This window comes from Melopsittacus undulatus, chromosome 12 (genome assembly GCF_012275295.1).
Source record: "Melopsittacus undulatus isolate bMelUnd1 chromosome 12, bMelUnd1.mat.Z, whole genome shotgun sequence".
NCBI classification, from domain to species: Eukaryota; Metazoa; Chordata; class Aves; order Psittaciformes; family Psittaculidae; genus Melopsittacus; species Melopsittacus undulatus.
The window spans coordinates 19,019,791-19,041,288 of NC_047538.1; the positions used below are offsets into that span (position 1 = coordinate 19,019,791).

At 53.4% G+C, this 21,498-nt stretch overlaps 2 protein-coding genes across 2 annotated transcripts; one reads left to right on the forward strand and one right to left on the reverse strand.

Moving 5' to 3' along the window:
* Window positions 1-951: 951 nt before the first annotated feature.
* On the reverse strand, window positions 952-13,218 carry MVK (mevalonate kinase). Its single transcript, XM_034068380.1, has 10 exons — window positions 13,088-13,218; window positions 12,868-13,015; window positions 11,751-11,898; window positions 10,467-10,622; window positions 7,948-8,051; window positions 7,027-7,072; window positions 6,155-6,245; window positions 5,600-5,716; window positions 2,620-2,773; window positions 952-2,333 (listed from the first exon to the last, which is right to left on the reverse strand). The coding sequence occupies exons 1-10, from the start codon at window positions 13,163-13,165 to the stop codon at window positions 2,182-2,184; spliced, it is 1,194 nt and encodes a 397-aa protein (XP_033924271.1). The 5' UTR covers window positions 13,166-13,218; the 3' UTR covers window positions 952-2,181.
* A 194-nt stretch (window positions 13,219-13,412) lies between these two features.
* MMAB (metabolism of cobalamin associated B) lies at window positions 13,413-18,756 on the forward strand. The gene is made up of 9 exons (XM_034068434.1): window positions 13,413-13,513; window positions 13,589-13,650; window positions 13,733-13,826; window positions 14,335-14,392; window positions 15,178-15,250; window positions 15,502-15,599; window positions 15,931-15,995; window positions 16,800-16,859; window positions 17,228-18,756. The coding sequence occupies exons 1-9, from the start codon at window positions 13,413-13,415 to the stop codon at window positions 17,313-17,315; spliced, it is 699 nt and encodes a 232-aa protein (XP_033924325.1). The 3' UTR covers window positions 17,316-18,756.
* Window positions 18,757-21,498: the final 2,742 nt, after the last annotated feature.

Here is a 21,498-nt window from a genome sequence, read left to right on the forward strand (position 1 = left end):
AGGGTTGTAGTGAGGCCCCTGGGAATGCTCTGATGGAGCTGGGGAGGAGGACAGCAGAAAGGAGGGAGCGGTTGTTCCCATGCTCACACATGGATGTGAAATCCATGCTTACTTCAAACTGGGACTGGCTCCAGCTGCTGACTTGGGCACTTCTGGTCCCTGTGGCACAGGGAAGGCAGATCCCAGCCCTGGCACAGCCCCAGTGTCAGGGCAGGCAGAAACACTGCCCCCCACCACAATCCACATCACTCACATCTCAGCTGCTGGGCTCAGCCATCGCCTCGCTCCCCATCACTTCTGTGCCTCCATCACACCCACAAGTGAAGCAGAGACCGGCAAGAGAGAGCTGCAAACGTGCAGGTGAAGGCATCCCTGGCTGCAGGATGGTCTGGGTCAAGCTGAGGCCTTCAGGTACAGCCAGGAGATGACACCTGAAGCAGGGACAGCACAAAACACACTCCCCTTGTCCAGTGAGGACATTGGCAGTGGTAACAGGAGGCCCCACATTGACCTGAAGTGCTCAGCTGAAATCACCCACTTTAATCACCATTTACACCAGCAAATCCCAACCTTTACTCTTACTTCCCCTTGTCCCCCCCAGCTGCCTGTGAGCCCTGAAAGCTGCTAATGAGGCTGAGCCCCAGACACGTTGCTCTGAAGAGAAGTTCCTTGGCACTGAACTTGGCATCTCTTTGTGCTACCCATCAGGAACTGCAGACACATTCGAACATCGCAGTCAGCGCTCCCAGATCCACACATTGATTACACTGTATTAGAAAATGGTAAATTATTTATCAGGCTTTCTGACTTGTGATTAGTGTAAAGCTGTTCTTGGATGCAAATGGGAAATGTAATTAGGCATGTAGAGCCCCAGCATCTGAAACCTGTTTCTCCTGAAGCTGTGTTAGGTGCTTTTCTCCTTTTGTACCCAGCATAATTATCAAAGAACACTTTGCACATAAAACCCCCATCCATTTATTAAAACCAGAGACAGTTTACACGTGATCAGTGAAGTGAAGCTGGCCACCGCGATGCTGGGATGACAGAGCTAGCACATCGCGCTTGAGTCTCTCCTCCTGCAGTGGAGGAGGAAGACGAGCCCCCACCTCTGTCAGTTTATTCCTCAGCTTTGAATGGAGCAATCCCTGAGCAGAGCTGCACTTAAAACCCAACCGTGACAGAATCCCTGTGACAGGTACAGAAGAGACCCCAGCCACTGAGGGTCCGGGTATTGACTTCAGGATACTCCAGCTTCACACTCACCTGCCAATTCCCTTTGGTGCTGTGGCACAGCTCATTCAAATTCCAGCAGTAAAACCACAGTTACATTCACCTCCCCTGTTTAAATGCATTTCTACTTGGCCAATTGCAAGTTCAGGTCAGCTTCTGAGGAGGTTGGGGCTGGGTTTCCTACTTGATTAGTCCAAACTAAACCACACTCGTGTTTGCCCTGCCCCTGGCATGAGGCACATCCCAGTGACAGGGGCAAGGGCACACTCAGTTAGGAACAAAGCACAAGAGACCCCAGAACAGCAATCGCAAGCAGAAGTGGTTTCCTTCAGCCACCCTCCTTGCAGGCACCAGTTGCTGTTTGAAGCAGAGCCTGGCTACAGGCAGAGACCACGGGAAAGGGTGAAACCAGTGAGAATCTCATTAGAAATGAGCCACATCTTCCCTTTTAATTATCCAGCTCCTGATTAGTAGCAGGGAAGAGCTGGATTTAAAGGTTTCCTCTCCACTGGAGGCTGCAGTCCGGGAGAAATGGAGATGTGAGTGTCAACCCCTGAGCTGCCAAGATGCTTTTCACCCCAAAATGTCAAAGCTCCCTGCACATCCACCTTGCCAACCTCTGCTGCCTGACACCAGGGGAGAAGGGAAGAGACACCACATGCATCTGAAGTAGCAGAACCAAGCAAAGGGTCATTATCCATGCCAGATTCCAGCCAAGCCCCTCTCCTCCTGCCCCTTGGGGTTAGCACAGCAGTAGAGCAAGGCGATTCAAAACAGCACTTTGAGAGCCTGGGTCGAACTCACACCCTGCTGCTCCTGGGTCCTTATGGCAGCCCCCACTCCCAGCAGCATCAGGCCCCACACCTGCACCTAGAGGCCCTCAGCCCCACAGCAGAGAAGGTCCCAGGACAGAGTGCCAGGAGCTCAGGTCGTGTCAGAGGCAGCAGCAGCTTAACTCTCGGTGAGCACGTGCAGCACTTGGGTGCTTAAAGAGGAGGAGGAGTGCAGGGTCACCCCGGGGGCCCCGATACTGGTCTCCCAGCATTCAAATCCACAGGCACATAAGTCTTGCTTGGCTGCTTCCACGGCCAGCGGGGAGGTGTCTGCCAAGAGGAGGGCAAGAGCAGGCAGTTAGTGAGGCCATTGCATGGTTAAACACGTGCTGGTGCCCTGATGATCTGACACATGTAAACGAAGGCACTGGATGGTCCCCATATGAAACAGCACAAACCACACCACCAGACACCACCCCACACTTGTGACAAAGTGTGACTTGTCACATCCCACCATGGGCATTGACCCCTCTGCTTGCAAACCTGACCCCGCTGGCAGGGCTGTATGGAAGCAGGGCAGGATGCCCAGGGAGAGCAGAGGCAGGGATTTACTGACCTGGTCTCAGCAGGGTGATGCCACAGCCACCGCCACCAGCCCCGGTCAGCTTGCTGTGCAGCCCATGGGATGCTGTCACCCGGCACAGCCGGTCCAGGGAGGGATGTCCGGCCCCCATCACGTTTAAGTGGTGTTGGTTTATATCAAAGAGTTCCTAAAAGCAACCACACACATGAGATGAGCATCACGACAGAGGCTCCCTCCCATCCCTCTACATGGCCACCTCATGGCTACAGGGAGTTGGCCACCAGCATCTCTCAAGGTCCAGCAGCTCTGGGCAGGAAGGTCAAAGCCAGCACCTGAGCCTTGGGCTGCTCATTTGTCCCTGTCCCCATCACAACTTGTGCTGCTGCTGCTGCCCATGACAGGGGCAGTGTTACAAGAGCCCTTGGACCTCCTGAGAAACCCTGCTCACTGCAAGCTGCCAGCAGCACTTATCTCAGGTGCTAAATCAGAGCCCCCAATGCCTCCTGATGGCTTCACCTCTCCCCTGAGCAGGAGACAGTGCAAGCCCCTTGCTGGCTGTGGGAAGGGCACCAAGCCAGCATCCCTCATTCCTGGCTGTCCCCCTGCCCTGCTCTGCAACCCATCCAGCAGAGCTGCATCCTTCTGATGCTGCCAAGTGAGGCACAGCCCTGCTGGAGAGGTGACATGGGAATTATGTCCCTGTTTGCATTGGGCAGCTTCCCTGTTCCCATGGGCTGAGAGCCAAGGGGCCTCCCCCAGCAGCACACTGGGAATGTGGCACCCAGCTCAAGTGGGGTCGAGAGGGTCCTTTCTTGGGGGGAAGAGCAGCACAAACCACCCTGCAAGCAAGGCCACCCCCGAGCAGAGCTGCCCAGCTTCTCTCCTCCCAGTACCAGAGGAATTAAGGAACAGAGGGAAGGGCTTGGCCCACACTCAGAGCAAACCTGACACCAGGCCCTCAAGTACTGCAAGTGCCTTCCAGCTCATCAGCACCAGCAGTGGAGGATGCTCTGTAACACTGGTCTGACACCAGCTCCATCATTTCCCTGGCACTGGTGGCTGCTCCCATCACTGTTCCATAGGGTGTCACAAGCAGGGAGCCAGCACCAGCCCCAGAGGCTTCTTCACAGGGACCCTGTGCTCCCTCCTCTGAATGATGCCACCAAGCACTTCCTTGGCTGCAGTGAGCTGCGCACAGAGAGCAGTGGGAGCCAAGCTACAGCGTGACAGGCATCTGCCACATCACCTCCCTCAGCTCCACACGGGCTCCTGCCAGCACCACACCACATGGGGGGGCACAACAGAAACAATCCCTCTGCCCCCACCAGGGCATTCCTGCACTGCTCCAATGCAGGGAGCGGAATTAGCCAGCGGCACTCAGCGCATCCATCCAGCTCTGTGCTGGGCTGGACAGGCGTCCATCCAGAGCCCTCTTTATATGCCTGAGTGAGGGCACAGCTCTGCCTGTGATGATCCCAGACACCTGTCAGCTCCTGATCCAAAACCTGCCAGGAATCAGACGACAGCTTATGACACAGTAGACTAGTTCGATGGCTCAGATACAATGCTGTCCACAAGTGCACACTGCAGGAACAGCCCAATATAGATAGATAGATGCTGCATATAATCAACTGTGCCTCTGCGGGCTCTTCAAGCACAAGATAAAACAACAGATTCAAGACAGAAACCTGCTCACTGCTGGGCTGTTTCCAGGGCATCATATACATGGTTGCTTTGGCATCTTTCATGTGAGGATCTCAGAGCACACCTCAAATTAGCCCTTCCCTCTCCCCCAGTGCTTCCAACAACCTGAGCAATATGGAATGAAGGTGGAGAAGAGCTGTCTGAAGTTTTGCTGCAGACTCCTTTAGCCCTCATTAGGGTCAGCCCATAGTGATGGCTACAGAAACCCAGCCTTGGTGCAAAGGGAGCAGAAGGACTTTGCTCTGGATCCCATGGGGGACCCTCCCGTGCTTGCTGCAGTCCCACGTGCAGCGAGGTGCAATGCAGCCTGAAGCAGGGAGAAGGCTGTACCCACCATCTGCTAACAGAGCAGCCCTATGGTGCTGTGCAGGCAGAGCTGGGGCAGCAGCTCCATCTCGCTCCAGAGCCCTCCCCTGTGCCTCTGGACCATGCTCAAGGCTGTGGAGGGGACAACTGACCAGCAAGAGCAAGGACAAGCAGAGGTCCTCACAGGAGAGCCAAGGGGAGGCATCCAGATGCCACCAAGAACTGCACCACTGGTACCAAATGGCTCTTGACCATCCAAGTCACTTGGCTCCCACAGCCAGGCCAGGTTTGCCTCAGCTGGGCCACTGCCACACATCCTCACCCCGTGGCTGTAGGAATCGGTGCTCTCAGCACTGCCAAACCTGCTTCTTCCACTCAGAACCACATCTCCCCCATCCGCAGCAGCCTCTCCTGCTCCGAACAAAGCCAAGACAAACACAGATCTCGGTATGCACCTCATGCATCAATGTCAGGTCAGCTCTGGGCACAGCTCCGTTATTCTCTGGAGCCAGGATGAGCGCAGAGCAGAGGGAGCTGGCTCATAACCAGTCCATTGCAAACAGCGGCTGCTGAGCTCTGCTCCTCACCCCAGCCCTGGCAGTGACAAAGCAGCTGCTTCACAGGCAGTGACTGCCAGGAGGAGTGTGGCTGGTCCATGGTGCAGGGAGGCAGCATCCCCGCCTGAATCACTCCAGAGCTTCGCAATATCTCTCCATATCTCATCCATATCTTGGCAATAGGAAACAAAGCCCCCAGAGCTACAGCTCCACAAAGCACCAGACCCACTCCCTCCCTGCCTGTGCACAGCTCTGGAGACACATGGGCAGCATTTTCTATCCCTCGGCTCCAGGAAGGGCATTCAAAGCAGTGCTCACAGAGCAGTTTCACTCAGAACTGAACATTTCCAGCTATCCATTTTTTTCTTTGCCCTAATGCTCTTTAAATGCCATTTTGATGTTCAACAGTAAATGTGTCTACAAATACTGGCAAACAAGCCCCTTACCTCCAGCACAGGGTAATGCTCTGGTGATGGATTTGCAGGCATCGCTTCCAGAACACTTTGGCACTCCTGAGAAATTGCATCGATGGAGTCCAGCACCGGGTTCATTATAGCAGGGAACTGAGAAGGGGGAAGGCAAGATGCGAGGAGACTGCTCACTAATCTCATACCACAGTGATGAAACCAGACCCAGTCTCTTTGAGCTAGACAATTCCTCACCCCATTTGGGGCTACTCATTCATAGAGCCCACTGCAGAGCAGGGCAAAGGTGGGTTGCTCCCACCTGCAGAAAATGGGGAAAGAAGAGGAAACAGGCTAAAGGGAACTATTCTTTCCATGGTTGCAACAGGCAAGTCCTGTTAATGCTGGAGAAAGGTGGAGGGGAGCTGAACCCTCATTCCCAGCACATCTTGGCCTTAGCTAGCATCAGACGGGAATGCAGGGGCCACAAGGGTTCCCTCATGAGCCCTGCAGTCCCACACGAGGAGATCTGAGCTCATGCGGGTTCTCTCCCCACCCTGCACAGCACACAGCTCCATCCCCACACAACCACCACACCTTCAGGATCTTCTCCTTGACACCAGCCACCAGGACCTTGGTGCTTCGAGGGACTTTTGTGTTGGTCAGCAAGATCTTCAGCATCGGCACCCTGCAACAACAAAGCCATCTCCTTGCCTCTTCCCTTCACAGCCCCTATCAGCTCCCAAGGCCCAGACACCTCCAGCTCAGCCTGTTCTGCCTCTAAACACCTTTGAGCAGGACACCCAAGATAAGGAGTCCCACTAAAAGAAGTTAAGCAGGTGCTTAAGTGCTGGCTGGGCTCAGGCTTGCTCCTCTCAGATACAAGGCATGACTATACCAGTGCTATAAATAGGAGTGTAATGTATTTACCGAAATCTATGTTTTTCAAGCAAAATTTTCCCTTTGAAATACTATCTCAGAGACTAGAAAGCACTGGCCATTAACTGCTAATAGAGCAATTTCATGCACTGTGAAAGATGTTAATGGAGGCAGGTTATACCTCCTTGGCAGGAGGCAGAAGGAGCAGGCAGGACCTGGATTTGTCTCTGTAGCTTGCTCCTGCCTTCCCCACTGTCCTACCACCAGGTAGGCAAGAAGTTCCCCTTCCCCACAATGTCATTTGCTGCCAGGAGCAGATCCATTCCTGCTGCCCATAATGCCATGAAATTAATATTGATCCTTTGCACTGTGTTCATCTCATAAGGACCAAACACCTCATCGTTCCCATCCACCCCAAACCAAGCCAACACTCGAGTTACCCACACCCAGGGCAAAACCTGGCTCCAAAGCCCTAGCACCACTCTGCCTGTGATCACCCATCAATCTCCTACCCTCCAACATCCACCCAAAGCCTCTTTGCCGTATTCCACCCATCGTATCTAAGTGCTATTTTTAAGCTCTAATATTACCTCTTTAATGGTGTGATTTTCCCTGATTGGTATCTCAGGGCTCCACCTAAAGTAAAAGACATGCAATGTCTGAGAGAGAACAGTGGCAAGAGACAGAAGGGCTTTCATCTTTAGAACCTCACCCAGAGCCCATGACAGTAATTGCAAGGAACACCAGCTAAATGAACCATGTTCTCAGGCAGCATGGATCTGCCTCACCCTGCCGACTTAATGAGGGGTCTGCCCAGCCATAGTTAACCCAATGGCTTTCCCTTTGCTCTGGGATCACATTAAAGACTTTTCAAAAGGCAAAGTTTGGCTGGCCTTAAATCTTTACTAAATAACCCCCAAACAACCCCCAAGCAGAGGCAAGGATGGAGGTTTCAAACTGTCACGTCAGCAGCCATCCTTCAGCATGGAATTTCAGTGTCCAGGAGGAATGTCTCACTTGGCTCCTACTTTTCCAGAGGCTCTGCAATTAGGTCTCATTAGAAAGATTATTAAAAGTCTCCAAGGACACTTCCAAACCCCTTGGAAGTCTCTGCTAATTGAAACTAACGGACAGCTGTCTGACTGCATTATCCCTGGGACAGGATTAGGGCTCTTTGTTCACACCAGCATGTTTCAGTATCAGTTATTTGCAAGCAGGGTCTCTGCCCATGGCACTTGCCTGGGGGATGCAGACCCTTGGTGTTACTGCAGCCAGTCCCAGCTCGGGAGGGAAGGATTCCCTCTGCTCAGGTCAAAAGAGGGACCTGAACTTGGGGGTTTCTGGTGCCTCTGCTGTACCTCAGCATCTGCTGCATTCAGTGTCCCTGCAGCAACCCCAACCAAGCCTTACTGTCTGCTGATGCACACCCTGCAGCAGAGAATGGAAATGCATTTGGTGCTCCACCACCCCTCAGCACCCATATCCAGTGCCGGGGAGCAGCACACACGTACCCCATGTACCGACAGCATTATCCACCCCCGAGGGGTTGCCATGGATCACCCGCTCCCCTTGGAAGGCCCAGTGGTTAATCAAAGCCAGCTCTTCTTCTGTCCACCTGAAAGGCAAGAAAATGACTCCAATACACAGCCAAAACCAGCTTGTGCTGAGTCATGGGGAGAAACTTCAGGGAGAAGATCCTAGGTCTGGCTCAAGTGAGGATCAGATTTAACTCAATGCAAGCCCAGAGCCGCCCCCACCTCCCTGACACTGTGTGTCTCCACACATCCTGGCCTGAGATCCTGCTCAGCACCAGGCAGGATGGTGTATTTATAGCCACAGAAGGTGTGATGTGAGAAGAGAGTAGTAAAAGTTGCATTTCACACATGCCTCTAATTGCCAGCTGCTCAGCTGCCTCACAAACTGGGTCAAAAAGTAAAGCACTTTTAACTACAGCATCTCCAGCAAAGACTTTGATTTTCAGGGATTAACTCCTAACACTTCAGCTGCACCGGGTGCCAGCACTTAGAGCACAGAAGGGAACCAAATGCAGACCCAGAAGGTGTTAGGCTAACAACACAAAAGCAGCTCTTTCCGTCCTCCTAAAAGCAGTGCCATCAATCCGTTAAGTGCTTTGGGAGTTCAAAGGGTGGCACAAAGAGTTTGGTGCTGGGTCATGCTCAGCAAGGATCCAGGCCCCTGCCTGCACATACTCATTAATGGGCTGTAGCACCACAAAAATCAAATGCAGAGCTGCCAATCCAGTGCAGTGATTCCTCCCCCAGCACCCTTCACTACCCCACTGCTCTGGGCCCTTGGGGCACGCACCCACAGAACCTTCACAACTCACCAGGCTATTTCGAACCCACTCACTCCAGCCTCAAACCCTGGTACCCCAAGAGAAGCTCAGCACCCTCAGCTTGTCCCCTGCTGTAATGCTCTTAGGCTCACACAGGCACACAACTGCACCAGCACGCTGCCTGCTCTGTGGTCCAGACACACAGCACACACTCCAGGCCCCGTTCAAACACCCTGATGCACGGTGCTGTCAGCTATCACAGCACCAGCGATGCTCTGCACACATCAGAGCTGGTGTTTGCTGCAGCAAGAACATGCATTCAACAGGTTTTTGGAATACAGGGCCCAGAACAGGTATCAGATGATGGAGCAGGGGCCCAACCATGGCTTTTGGAAAAGCATCAGTCTTCCATGAAATAATGAGAGCAGCACTGAAGTTCTGAGAGCCACCTGCTCTCTGGAAGCTGTTTCCTCCAACTCCCTGCTTCCCTGGGCCTCAGCTGAACGTCTTCATCCATCTCCAGGCACCTTTCATTTCTCTTGCCAATATTTAATCTGCAAAGCATTCAGCAAAGCAGCTCACGCCGCCGCTACTCAAAATAGAAGCGCAGTTTGCTGTAAACCACTTGTTTTTAATCCTCTCTGAGAGGCTGCGATTCTTCTCCGCACAGGAGTCATTATATCACGCTGTTCTTTTCTTGCCACGTTAAGCAAAAACCTTCTGAAGTCTGACACTCTCATCTCTCACTTACCCCTCTGCATGCCAGCGGGAGGGGAAAACCACGCTGCATCCAAGCTGCAGCGCAGGAGTGGGAGCAGGGAATGAAGGCATCCGCGCTGCTCGCCTCGGGACCAGCCTTTCATCCCTCCTGCCTGCGGCTGCAGGAGAGCTGCCCGAGCACAAACTGCTCTGCTCCAAGAACGTGTCTGTGGGTCAGGAGCAAACCCGGGTTTGAAGCAGAACAGAGCCACCCCCCTTTGCTGTTGCACTTTCAGCCCCACACAAAGTCCACTGAAGCCAACCATAAAGGGTGCACCTGGCAGGAGGAGTGCACAATAGAGGTGCTGAGCTCCAGCTGTGATACGCATCTTTAAACAGACACACACAGCACAGCAAACCAGTCTGGCAAGGCTCAACTCCAAGGGCAGGAGGAAAGAAACCTCCTTTCACCAGGCACTGATAAGGGGGAAAGTCGGGCAGGAGATGAGGGGAACGGGTACCACGTGCAGAGAAACACTCGTGTGAAAACACAGGGAAACCAGAAAGGATCTTTGACTCCTTGAGGGCTCAAAGCAAAGCCTGGAAGATGCTCAGGGACAGAGAGGAAATAGAGGTTAAACAAATTCACCATTTAAAGTGTGCATTTTATTTGCGTGGCAAAATAAAGCTGGGTTTTTTAAGCCCATGGACCTTGCACTAGAGGAGGGGAATGGTGCAAGTTTTCCACAGCCTCTGCATCCAGCTGCTTTCATCAGATGTGAGCTATAAAGTCGTGATTCCCAGGTCAGAGCCCTGGGACAGGGCACATCCCTGCTGCCAGCAACACAGAGCAGCAACAGGAGAGGAAGGGAAAGGAGCCGGGCTCAGGGTGCCACTGCTGCAGCCACAATCACAGCCCAGGGCTTGGCCAGAGAGACCAAGAGAGACCAGAGCAGGAATTTGTGGGGGGGAAAGGACACAGAGGGGCACAGAGAGCAGGGCACCCGAGGCAGGCAGGGTGATGGGATGTGTTACCTGGCCGTGGGCTCTCCCTCCTTCAGAGGGCAGGAGACAGCTCCACACACAGTCAGCAGGGCTGCGGCCAAGCAGACGGCGTAGGCAGCACTGGAACCCAGCCCAGCTCCTGTGGGCAGCTCCGACCACACCAGTATATCCACACTGGGAACATCTCTGGAACACAAGCACAGAGGATGCAGCACAATGACTCTGAAATCCATCTTGAGACAACATTTACAAGGCAAAATACAGCAATTAGGACTGATCACAGGGAAAGCTGGTTGGAAAGTGGCAACATCAGCATAAGCATCAGCACACACAGGGGCTTCAGGAGTGCTCAGTTAGCACAGCTGAGGGGCCTTGCTAAGCCATTGTGCTAGAACAAAGCCTCCCTGAATTGGGTCTGTGATTAGCACAGCTTGTCAAGCTGCTGGCAGGGCACTTGGTAACTAAATACTTGAGTAGCACCATAAAGAGACCCTTCAAAGATTGCTGTAAACAGAATTTTAAACGTATTTTTAAATAAAGCATAATTACTCCAAGTCCCTAACTACACAGTTACATCCCACTGGAGCAACAAGCATGTATCTGTGCCCGTGTGCTCCTTTTCTCCAATGAACCCATCTGGGTTGTGTTACAGAGCCTAACATCAAACCCAGGAGCTTTCCATGGCTGGTGAGTGACATGAACTAGGAACTGATGGTTTCAGAGCAGGCTGATGACAGCCCCAGTGCTCTCACCACACAACTGAGAGGCTGCAAAGCAAAGCACAATGCAGCTACACATCATCGTCTTTAGCCTTTCGTTTCTTTGCTATGAACACTGAGGTCAGGTTCTGATTGGGTCTAAGCTGTCCGGTAACACATTCTGATAGCAACAGTGTCAGTCAAGTTTAGAACCTGGACCAGTCCTCAGCTGCAGGGACCCCACGTTCTCATGTTTTTAAGGAGATTCAGCCCACAGGAGGGATCAGCCTTAGCTCAGACATGAAACTCACAGCTCGTGTCCAGCATCCTAAGCCAGGATGAACTGAGGTGCCCACTGGAGGTAGGGACATCTGTGTCTGCTTCTCTTGACTGTGCAGGAAGGGTGGGATGAACTGCTCCAACTCAAGCACCTCAAAGCCTGATGCCTAAATGAGAGCATCTCACCCTCTATAGAGCTCAGCTCTGAGGAGCATCACCTGAGGTGCTCAGAACCCAAATGAAGTGAGATTCTGTCTCAAAGGGATGGTTTCTTCCCATGACCTTGGAGAAGCAATTAATGGTGAACACCTCATTCGGGGCAGGAAGTCAGCCTTACCCATGCTTAGCCGAAATAGCCAGGTACATGTAAAGGAAGGCAAGAATGGCAAGGCTCTCAGGAGCAGAGGCTCCAGCAGCAATTCCAGCAAACTCTTTCAGTGTCTCCAGCTGCTCTGCACTGGGGGACTTTGATTCATCCAAGTCAGCTATGGAAGCAAGAGGGGAGAACTGAAACACTCAGAAAGGCAGGAATGGCTCAATATGAAAGCAGCATTTACAGCACCTCTCCTGTTACAACAGGCTGAAACAGGCTGAGCCCATTCCAGATTTCACCCACAAACCTTCTACCTAAGGGTTTAGGATAAAACGAAAAGCACAATCTCCAGCAGCCACCCTGAGCACCCTGTTTCCACACCCCACACCTGCACTGCATTACAGCAACTGCCGCTGCCTGCACTTCCCAGTGCATCCATCCATCATTACAAAGAACCTGGCAAACCCCAAACTCTTTCTTGAAGAACGTGGATATTCTGAGGTGCTTTGCATGAGGCTGGACTCCAAACAGCCAGGAGCAGGCATCGGTGTAAGAGCTTTGGGTCAGTGCTGAGAGGTTGCCACAGTGCTCTGACTTATTGGAGCTTGTTCTGCCTTTTGCTAAGCAAACACAGGTTAATGCCAGGTCCCTGGGAGGCAAACGGCACAGGCAGCACCCAGGGTGCACCTAGCACAAGAGGCTGCAGACATCCCAGTGAAAGCTGCCATGGGGCACAGAGACAGGAGAACAGCCCCATACCCTGCCCTCCCCAGGAGCCCTCAGCTCACACCAGCTTCAGAGAGACTCTGCTTTGGCAGCGCACCCCTGAATGCATCCGGATGTGAACTTGCCTGCCTGAGCTGCACCAGCACAAGCGCCTGGGACCTGACACAGGAGGACCCAGATGCAGCGAGGGTCACTCACAGGAACCAGGGCGTGAAGCAGCTCACGAGAGGCACAGAGCTGGAGCAGGGACACCTCTGTTAACCATACACTGAGGGGGACCAGAGGCGACGAGACCCAACAACACTGTGGAGGGCGGACAGATAACCCAGCACAGAGCCCCTGCAGGATGGGGGTCCCAGGCAGAGGGCACCGGGCAGGCCCCAGACCCCCCCCGGACCCCCGGGGCAGCGCTTGCCTGCAAAGCCCCTGCGCAGGGCCTGGAGGCTGAGCGAGTCCCAGCTCCTCACGACGCCGACCCCGGGCAGGCGGACGCACACCCCGCGCTCTCCGCAGGGCCGCAGGCGGAGGAAGGTCCTCAGGTCCAGCGCCACGGCCAAGGCCACCTGCGGGCGGGGAGAAGCGGGTCAGGGGAGGCGAGGGCGGCCCCGAAGCCCCGGCGGAGGCACAGCCCTTACCTTGCCGTGCACCACAGCGTGCTCCCCGTGCAGGATCGCCTTCCCCGGCGCCGACACCACCAGGCTCCGCTCCCACATCTCCCGCTGCGGGACCCGGCACGGCCGCCTCAGCTGCTCCGCTCCGGCCACGCTGACTGACGGCCACGCTGGCCAATAGGAACCACGCTATGCCCCGCCCTCCTCGCTTTCTGACCAATAGCCGCGGTCGGTTCGGGGGTGGGGCTTTGCGCTGTCCAATCGGAAAGGCGCAGCGCGCAGTGGTGCGGCGCTGGGGTGACAGCACGCGTGGGGCAGGGAGGGTCGGCGGCTACGGCGGCCCGGAGGGATGTTACCGCGGGCGGCGGCGGCGGCGGCGGCCGGGGGGGGCCGGGCCCTGCGGTGCGGAGCGGCGGCCTTGGGGCGGCGGCAGCGGAGCGGGGCGGGCAGGTGAGCGCCGGGGGCCGCGGGGCGGTGCGGTCGGGGCCGGGCCTGGGCCGGCGCTCACGGCCTCTTCCTCCTTAGCCCCGACCGCGGCCCCCGCAGCGAGCGGGCCCCCAGGATCTACACCAAGACGGGAGACGCAGGTAGCGCCCGGGGGCGGCGGCAGGGGACACGCAGCAGGGCTGAGCCCGGCCTCTGAGCGCCTCCCCCGGGCCTTTCCCAAAGGCTTCTCCAGCACCTTCACCGGGGAGCGGCGGCCGAAGGGCGACCGGATCTTCGAAGCTCTGGGAGCCACGGACGAGCTGAGCTCGGCCATCGGGTAACCCCTGCCCCAGGAGCCGCTGCCGGGGCTCCAGGGAGCTCCAGAGCCAGGCCCTCCACATGCAGAAGGGCCCAGCAGCTTTGTCCCCCTGCGGTGGGGGCTTTGGGGCATCCCCCTGCGTTCAGAGCTGCTCTCCCAGCCCTGCAGCAGGGAAAGGGATAGGTTGTGAGCCAAAGGTGTCTGGGGGGATGCAGTGACAACGAGCCAGGAGTGTCCAGATCCTGTGTTTCCTATGGAATCCCAGCCTGGGTTGGGTTGAAAGGGACCATAAAGCTCCTCCAGCTCCAACCCCTGCCACGGGCAGGGACCCCTTCCACTGGAGCAGCTGCTCCAAGCCCCTGTGTCCAACCTGGCCTTGAGCACTACCAGAGATGGGGCAGCCACAGCTTCTCTGGGCACCCTGTGCCAGTGCCTCAGCACCCTCACAGGGAACAGCTTCTGCCTTATGTCTGCCCCCAGTCGTGGTTATTCTTCCATTTCCAGCTAACTCTGTTTTTTAACCTAGGCTTGCTGGTGAGTTTAGCAGTGAAAAGGGCCACACATTTGTTGAGCAGCTTCACAAAGTGAGTATTAATGATAACCCTCACCCACCGCAGTCACTGCATCAGTGCTATTGAAACACAATCCTAAACTCTTTAATGTTAGACACAGTGCTTCCACTGACACACAGGGATTTAATTAATCCAGTACTGAAATAAATGAATTCTTAAGGCTCTGCCCCTTGTTTGCTTGCTAAGAAATCTATTTCTTTACCCAAGAAGGAAACTGGGAGATCAAGTGATCAGGTTGGTGCAAAAGCATCTCTAGGTTTATCCACACCTGGTACTGGGCATAGTTAAGGACACAAATCTTGGTGTCAGATCACTCAGATTCGAAACCAGGGCAAAGTAAGCACATGAGTTCTGATCAGCTCTGCTGCGTGCAAGAATGCAGAAGGAGCTGATCAGAGATGTTAGAAAGCCTCACCAGGCTGCCTCGCACGTATCCTGATCCATGGAGAGATGTCCCTCTTGGAAGCAGACGTGATACAGAGTTAGCGTTGCCTGCAGCTCTTTGTCACTGCCTTTCTTCCAGAGGTTATGGACACTCCCCAGTCTGCTTTCTGCAGTCAGCCTGCGTGGTTTAGTATGCCAGTGAAAACAATTCCATGTGCTAATCTGGCTCCTCATAAAGCAATTAGGGAGCACTTACCTGATCCCCCCTGCCAGCGGCTGCGGGATGATGAACAACAAGGTTAGGATCTCCTTTAATCAGCACAGCCTGCACAGAGCCTGCTGCACTTGTACCACAGCATCAAAGGCTGGTTCATGAGAGTCCTTCCCATTTTTGTCCTGATTGCCATATCCAGATCCAGTGCATGCTGCAGGATGTGGGCTCCAACATCGCCACACCGCTCTCCTCAGCCAGGGAGGCTCACTTAAGTAAGTCCTACAGTTATCCTGGGATAACAGTTCTTGAATGACAGTTGTCCTGGGCTGGTGCTGGGGTGGCTGGTCTGGTACCTGGGAGATGGAGCTGTTCTGCAGTGTCTGGGTGACTCAAGTCCTGAGCTAGAGCAGGATTTTGGGCTGCTTTCTTGGGACTTACTGATCCAAGGAACATGGAAGCAGAGCTCTGTCTGTAGTCTGAATCACTTCTGCATTTCTCTTGGCTGATTCTTTTCCCTCTGTAGAACGAACATCTTTCAGCGAGAAGCCAGTGCTGGAGCTGGAGCAGTGGATTGACAGCTACTCAGAGCAGCTTCCTCCACTCAGAACTTTCATCTTGCCAGTAGGTACCAGTAGGTGCTGCGTCTGCCTCTTACCAACTGGAGAGGGTTCATGCTGTTAGGGCAAATCTCCTTTATCACTTGCTGTGAGAAAAGAGGTTGTGAGGCTGTGATTTACATGGACAAATACCAAAAGAAAAGCAGAGACAAGGTCCTGGTTGAGTTAAATGTCCACATCCTGCATGCAGTATCTCTCCCAGTTGCCTGGCCATAACACAGAGTCCAGTCTTATGTGTGTGTGAGATGTGATGAGCGTTGCTGCAGTTCCACAGTAGGGTGGATGGCTGTACCTGTTGTTGCAGACACTGATGTGCTGTTGCATTGTTGTTTCAGTCAGGAGGTAAAAGCAGTGCTGCTCTCCACTTCTCCCGAGCTGTCTGCCGCAGAGCTGAAAGGTGGTGAGTGTTGGCTGTAGCTTAACAGCATAAAACTGATAGAAGCTGATCAGAATACTGCAATGAAAGCAAATCGGTGCAGTCAGAGCCATCGGCTGTACTGCACTCAGCTGGAGCTTGAGGCAAGCTTTGTGTGTTTGGATTAGCCAAATTCCAGGAGTGCCAGCAGCAAAAAGCAAGTCTTATCCTTCCCCTGAACTGGGTCACCTGAGCTAAAGACTTAAGAAAGAACAGGTTTATGCTGAGATGCATCTACTTGGGAGGTTCATGTCTGAGTTGCTAAGTGTACTTTGGGGCACTGGCAGGTGTGGGATCCAGGGAAGCTTTTAGAGGCTTGAGATGTTACTGCTCACACCTTCCTTGTCCCACTTCTCTACTGGAGATGAAAACTCCCCTGGGTGAGGTCCACAGAAGAAAACTCAACATCACAGTCAGTGTTCTGTCAAAAGCAAGCCAGAAAAGGCTGTGCACCAATCAGGAGGCAAGAACAGAGCTGTTGCCTTGACAAAAGGGCCCCTGTTCACAGGCAGAAAAGGATGATGACCCTGGAAACTGCTCCCTGTTCAGTGATGCCCACTGATGAGCATCCTTTGGAGGAGTGGAGCTGCAGCCCTCCAGAGCAGTTACAAAAACCAGTTGCATCATTTATCAAAGAGGTTCCTCTTGGGGAAGCACAGAGCATGTGGGGAGTTAGAATGGGGGCTCCAGGTGAGGCTGGGCTGGGAGGGGGCTCCAGCAGATCAAATCCTTTGTGCAGGCAGAGCTCAAAGGTTAAATACCTTCAGCATTTTTCTTCTCCTTTGCTAGCGTGGTTCCTTTGGTACAAGCAGGGGAAGCAGATCCAAACGTGGCCAAATACTTAAACAGGTAATAAAATAAACCCCAAACCCTTGCTCTGTACTCCTGAAGCGTGCCTGGGCTTGCACCCTTAGTCTTGGGCTAAAACTGCAGGGTTTTACCTCTCAATAAGCCTTACTTACAGAATAAGATCATTGAAGTTAAGTGTTACAAGGCCTGTACGTCTGCAGCTGCTGCAGTGGTGCTGAGGGAGCACTCAGCTTTCTGAAGGCTCTTCTGGAAATCACTTCTCTGTGGTCCCTTTACCTGCAGTCCTTATGCTGTAACCAGATGTGCTTTGCTGTAACCAGATGTGCTTTGAGTGTAGCTGGGTGTTGCTGGAGACAAACAAGCCTGATGTGAGAAGTGGGTTCACTGCTTTTCCCCTTGCTTTCCAGACTGAGCGACTACCTCTTTGTTCTGGCACGTTACGCTGCAATGAAGGAAGGGAAGGAAGAGAAAATATATATAAAGCCGGAGCTGTAACTGGGAGCTGGAACATTTATTTCCTTGATTATGGGAAGCTAAATCCAGCAGAGTGCTTTCCCTCATCAAGGAAGGGAAGGAGAACAAGCCTGGATTGGAAATGTGAGCTGCCAGGAACTTCCAGCTTAAATAATTAGGAATTGTTCTTAAATATGGTGCAGAACATGCTCTGTTCACTGAGCCTTGCCCAAATACCCCTTGTACAACACTCTGGTCTTTGCCTGGTGTTGCAGTTGAGGCAGGAGACCTGACAGAACTCGAGCTGATTGCAGACAAGTCCCCCTTGCCCTGGCAGTGCAGGTGCTGTGGAAGGGCTTTGACAGGATGCTGAGGAATGAAGAGGAGAAAACAATCAGCTTCTCTTTGCAAGTCACGATGCTCATGCAGAACAGCAGCTGGGTGGAGATTCAGGGATTCAGAGCTGCCCACAAGCTCTGAAGTAATAAATGTGAATTTACTTTTACCAGAGGGCCCTTAACTCATACTTCAGTAGTGAGCCCTGTGTGCTTTTCTTCTTTAAGCTGCTTTCAATCCATCAGGCCTGGCTGAGGCTGAGCTGGGTGGATTTCCAGGAATGCACTAATTCCCTGGCTCTGGCAGCCTCTCTGCATCCACATGAAGAATCTCCATGCTGACAATCCAGTGCATCCTCTGCCAGGAGCAGGGCCCACGCAGGATGGAGGGATTAAAGTAGGAAGGGACAAACCCTGCAGGTGATGTGTAGTCAAGCTCTGTGGAGGTAGCTGAGGTTTATTCCATGTGGAGCTACCCCTTTGAACACATAAATCCCTCTGAGTTTGGTCACATCCTCTCCTCTGGCTGCAGGTACCAGCTGAAGGAGTAAAGTCCTTGTTCCATTTGAGCTTCTGTCCTTGGGTACTGCTGAGGTTCACAGATGAAGGAGTTGTGAGGAGTAACAGGGGCTTGGTGCCATCTCTGTTGGTGGATTCCACACCTGGAGAGCTCTTGTCCTGCCCTCAGGGTGCCACTGTCAGTGGTGGCACCTTCCACATCAATCATGCAGTTCCTCTGTTCAACTACTTAAGTAGAAACAACCTTAAACTTTGCTTCCCCAAAGGGTCTCTGGCTTTTGTGTTAACTTTTTAATCAGCGTGGGGGCAGAGTGAAGAATGCCCAGCACTAATGAACACCCCTGCCTCATCACTCACCCTCTTCTTTTAAACAGATATTTCATGGTTATTGTTAATGCCCATTTTTCACAGAGTCATTTCCCAAGCCTTAGCCTCCACCACATCCCAATGACAAATGCTCTTGATTTGGACTGTACCGTCAGCTGCAGTGTCACATCAGACAGTTCCTCAATGCCTGCTCCAGACAGGCCATCCAGTTTTATGATAGCTCTGTCTCGGCGATCACAATTGAACCTCAGGAATCCAGAGGCTTTTCAAGTTTAATTGAATAAAATCCTTTGCAATATAAATTCTTCATGAATGCTTTATAAATCAGCTCTGGGATGGAGTTAACAGCATCTCTTTTTTCCAGCTGGGGGGAAGAAACCTCACTACTGCATTGGAACCAAAGCAGGTATTGTTTTGATTGCAAGGAGAAATTAATTCAGCTACTGCACTTTAACACGAAGCTTTCCCTTCCTACCCAAAGATGCTGTAGGGCTGGTGTTGGGGTGACCCTGGTGCTTTTTAGATTAGATATTAGGATTTTAGATAAGCTCTTAGGCAGAAGCTCTTCCCTGGGAGGGTGCTGAGGCGCTGGCACAGGGTGCCCAGAGAAGCTGTGGCTGCCCCATCCCTGGCAGTGTTCAAGGCCAGGTTGGACACAGGGGCTTGGAGCAGCTGCTCCAGTGGAAGGGGTCCCTGCCCATGGCAGGGGTTGGGACTGGCTGAGCTTTAAGGTCCCTTCCAACCAAAACCTTTCATATGATTCTAACTGCATGAGACCACAGGATCTAGTGCTATGGGCAGCAGCGAGAAAACATCTTGATTCCATCTGCCAATGACCCTGGAGCCACCTACAGTAATGCACAAGAGAACTGGCAAGACAGCAATCAGGAATAAAGCATCACTAGAATGAAATAGAGCCTTTAAATCAAATAAACCTCCATTGCTCTGCATTAGCATTTGCTTTTCCAAGTCCTTTGTCCCCACCCAGCAAATCCAGCCATACAGCATGGGGATTCCGGTGCCTGCACCTCATTAATATAATGGGAGGAAGGCAGATGCTTTGTCCAACACTGACTGTAGGCAGAGCCCAGATACATTCCTGCCTAGCAGGGTTCCTTATTTATGGTTACGTTGGAGCTGCCAGCGCAGACATATGTTGCTAAGGGTCGTTTACTCTTGTTTGTAAAATGTATGGCTGCTCCTAGCTTCCACACTGTCAAAACTGGAAGAACTGGCCCCAAAATCTCTTGCTGCATGATTGGATCAGACGCCTGTACATCTGTTAACGCGGTAGGAGCTGTAAAATGAAATAAGTTTCACTATAACTCAAGCACCTCTATTACTGCCACGATGTGTAAGCAGCAGAGCTGGCTGCTGCTCTTGCAGAAATGACACAAACATACATTTTGCCAAGTCATATGGAAATTTATCCAAGGCAGCATTTCCTCTGCTCATGCACCTAAAGGGAGGACTCGTAGTGCGTGTGGCCCTTCTCCATCCCCAGGCCTGAAGGACAAGTTCTGGGGTACCCAGCTGTGCTGATGGGGAACCAGCAGCAGTTCTGCACTCCTCCTCTCAAGCGGCAGGACCGGAAGGGACAACATCTGCCATCTGCAGTTGCAGGCCCCCAGAACACTCATTTTGCTTGGAACTGGTCAAACACTCCCCATCCAAACAGCTCATGCTACAAGAGGGGAAGAGGGTGGGTGGGCAGTTATGGAACCCAGGATAGGAGCCACCGTCCCTGCAGCAGATTGAGCTGTTTGGGTCAAGGAAAGGGCTGTCTCAGTCCCTCAGTTCTGCCCCTGCTGCAGCCTGGCAGAAGTTGCCCTATCCCTTCTCCAGCAGCTCCATGGGATGTGCATGGAGAGGCTCAAATGAGCCCAGGGGAAGCATCAAAGAACTTGACCTTAGAAACAGCCATAACATCACCTTTAAGACAGTTAAGGAGCACTAACCCAGGAGTGGCAGTGCCAAGGCAGTGCCATGTAGTTCTGACCACACCATCACCCACTCAAGTCACCAACACAAAAATGAGCTGCAGGAGTCCCTCAGCTTGCTCTGCTCAGGGATGTGGTGACCACAGCCCAGCACACCCTGCTCTATCCCAGCTTCAACCAGCCCTGGCGTGGAGCACAGACCAAGAGGTTGTGCCCAACGGTGGTATCAGAGGGAAGACCAGTGGGTGGTGAGAGCCAGGGGATGGGGACAGTCTATAGGAACACAAGAGGTGCAGGAGAAGAGCTGACTGCTCCCAAGCACTGCTCGCACTGCAGCAGTGGTGGGAGCCCATGGCTGGGACACCACAGCACCAAGGTCAGTGCATCCCTCTCGGCTCAGCACCAGTGTGTGCATGCCCCAAGCTCCCGACCATGGCCACGCTTCCCCTTGGCAGCGCAGGCGGGAGCAGGCGCGGTGCAGGCCTGGCTGCCTGCTGCCAGCTCTGCCTCGGCAGCAGCTGCTGCTCCTTCCCTTTGCTCTCCCTGACGGTGCCATATGCCTCAGTGTCAAAACAATGGTGCTTGCACACTGACTGCGAGCCCCATTCCCGGCTCCCGCTCCCCACAGAGCCCATGGGGCCAGCCCTGAGCACCACGGGCATGGAACCACAATGAGCACAGCACCATGGGCATGGTGAGGGTGGGCAGTGAAAGACCGTGCTGCCATGCACCAGACCTGAGCAGGGGGAGAAGTTGCAGTAGCAGCGGGCACAGCTCCTCACTCCTACAAGGATGCTTCCAGAGCCAGATAAGAGGATAAACACAATGCCTGTGTCATTAATGTAAAGCTACCATTATCATAGAACCATAGGATGGTTTGTGTTGGAAGGGACCTTACAGCTCCTCCAGTTCCAACCCCTGCCACGGGCAGAGACCCCTTCCACTGGAGCAGCTGCTCCAAGCCCCTGTGTCCAACCTGGCCTTGAGCACTGCCAGGGATGGGGCAGCCACAGCTTCTCTGGGCACCCTGTGCCAGCGCCTCAGCACCCTCCCAGGGAAGAGCTTCTGCCTAAGAGCTCATCTCAGCCTCCCCTCGGGCAGGTT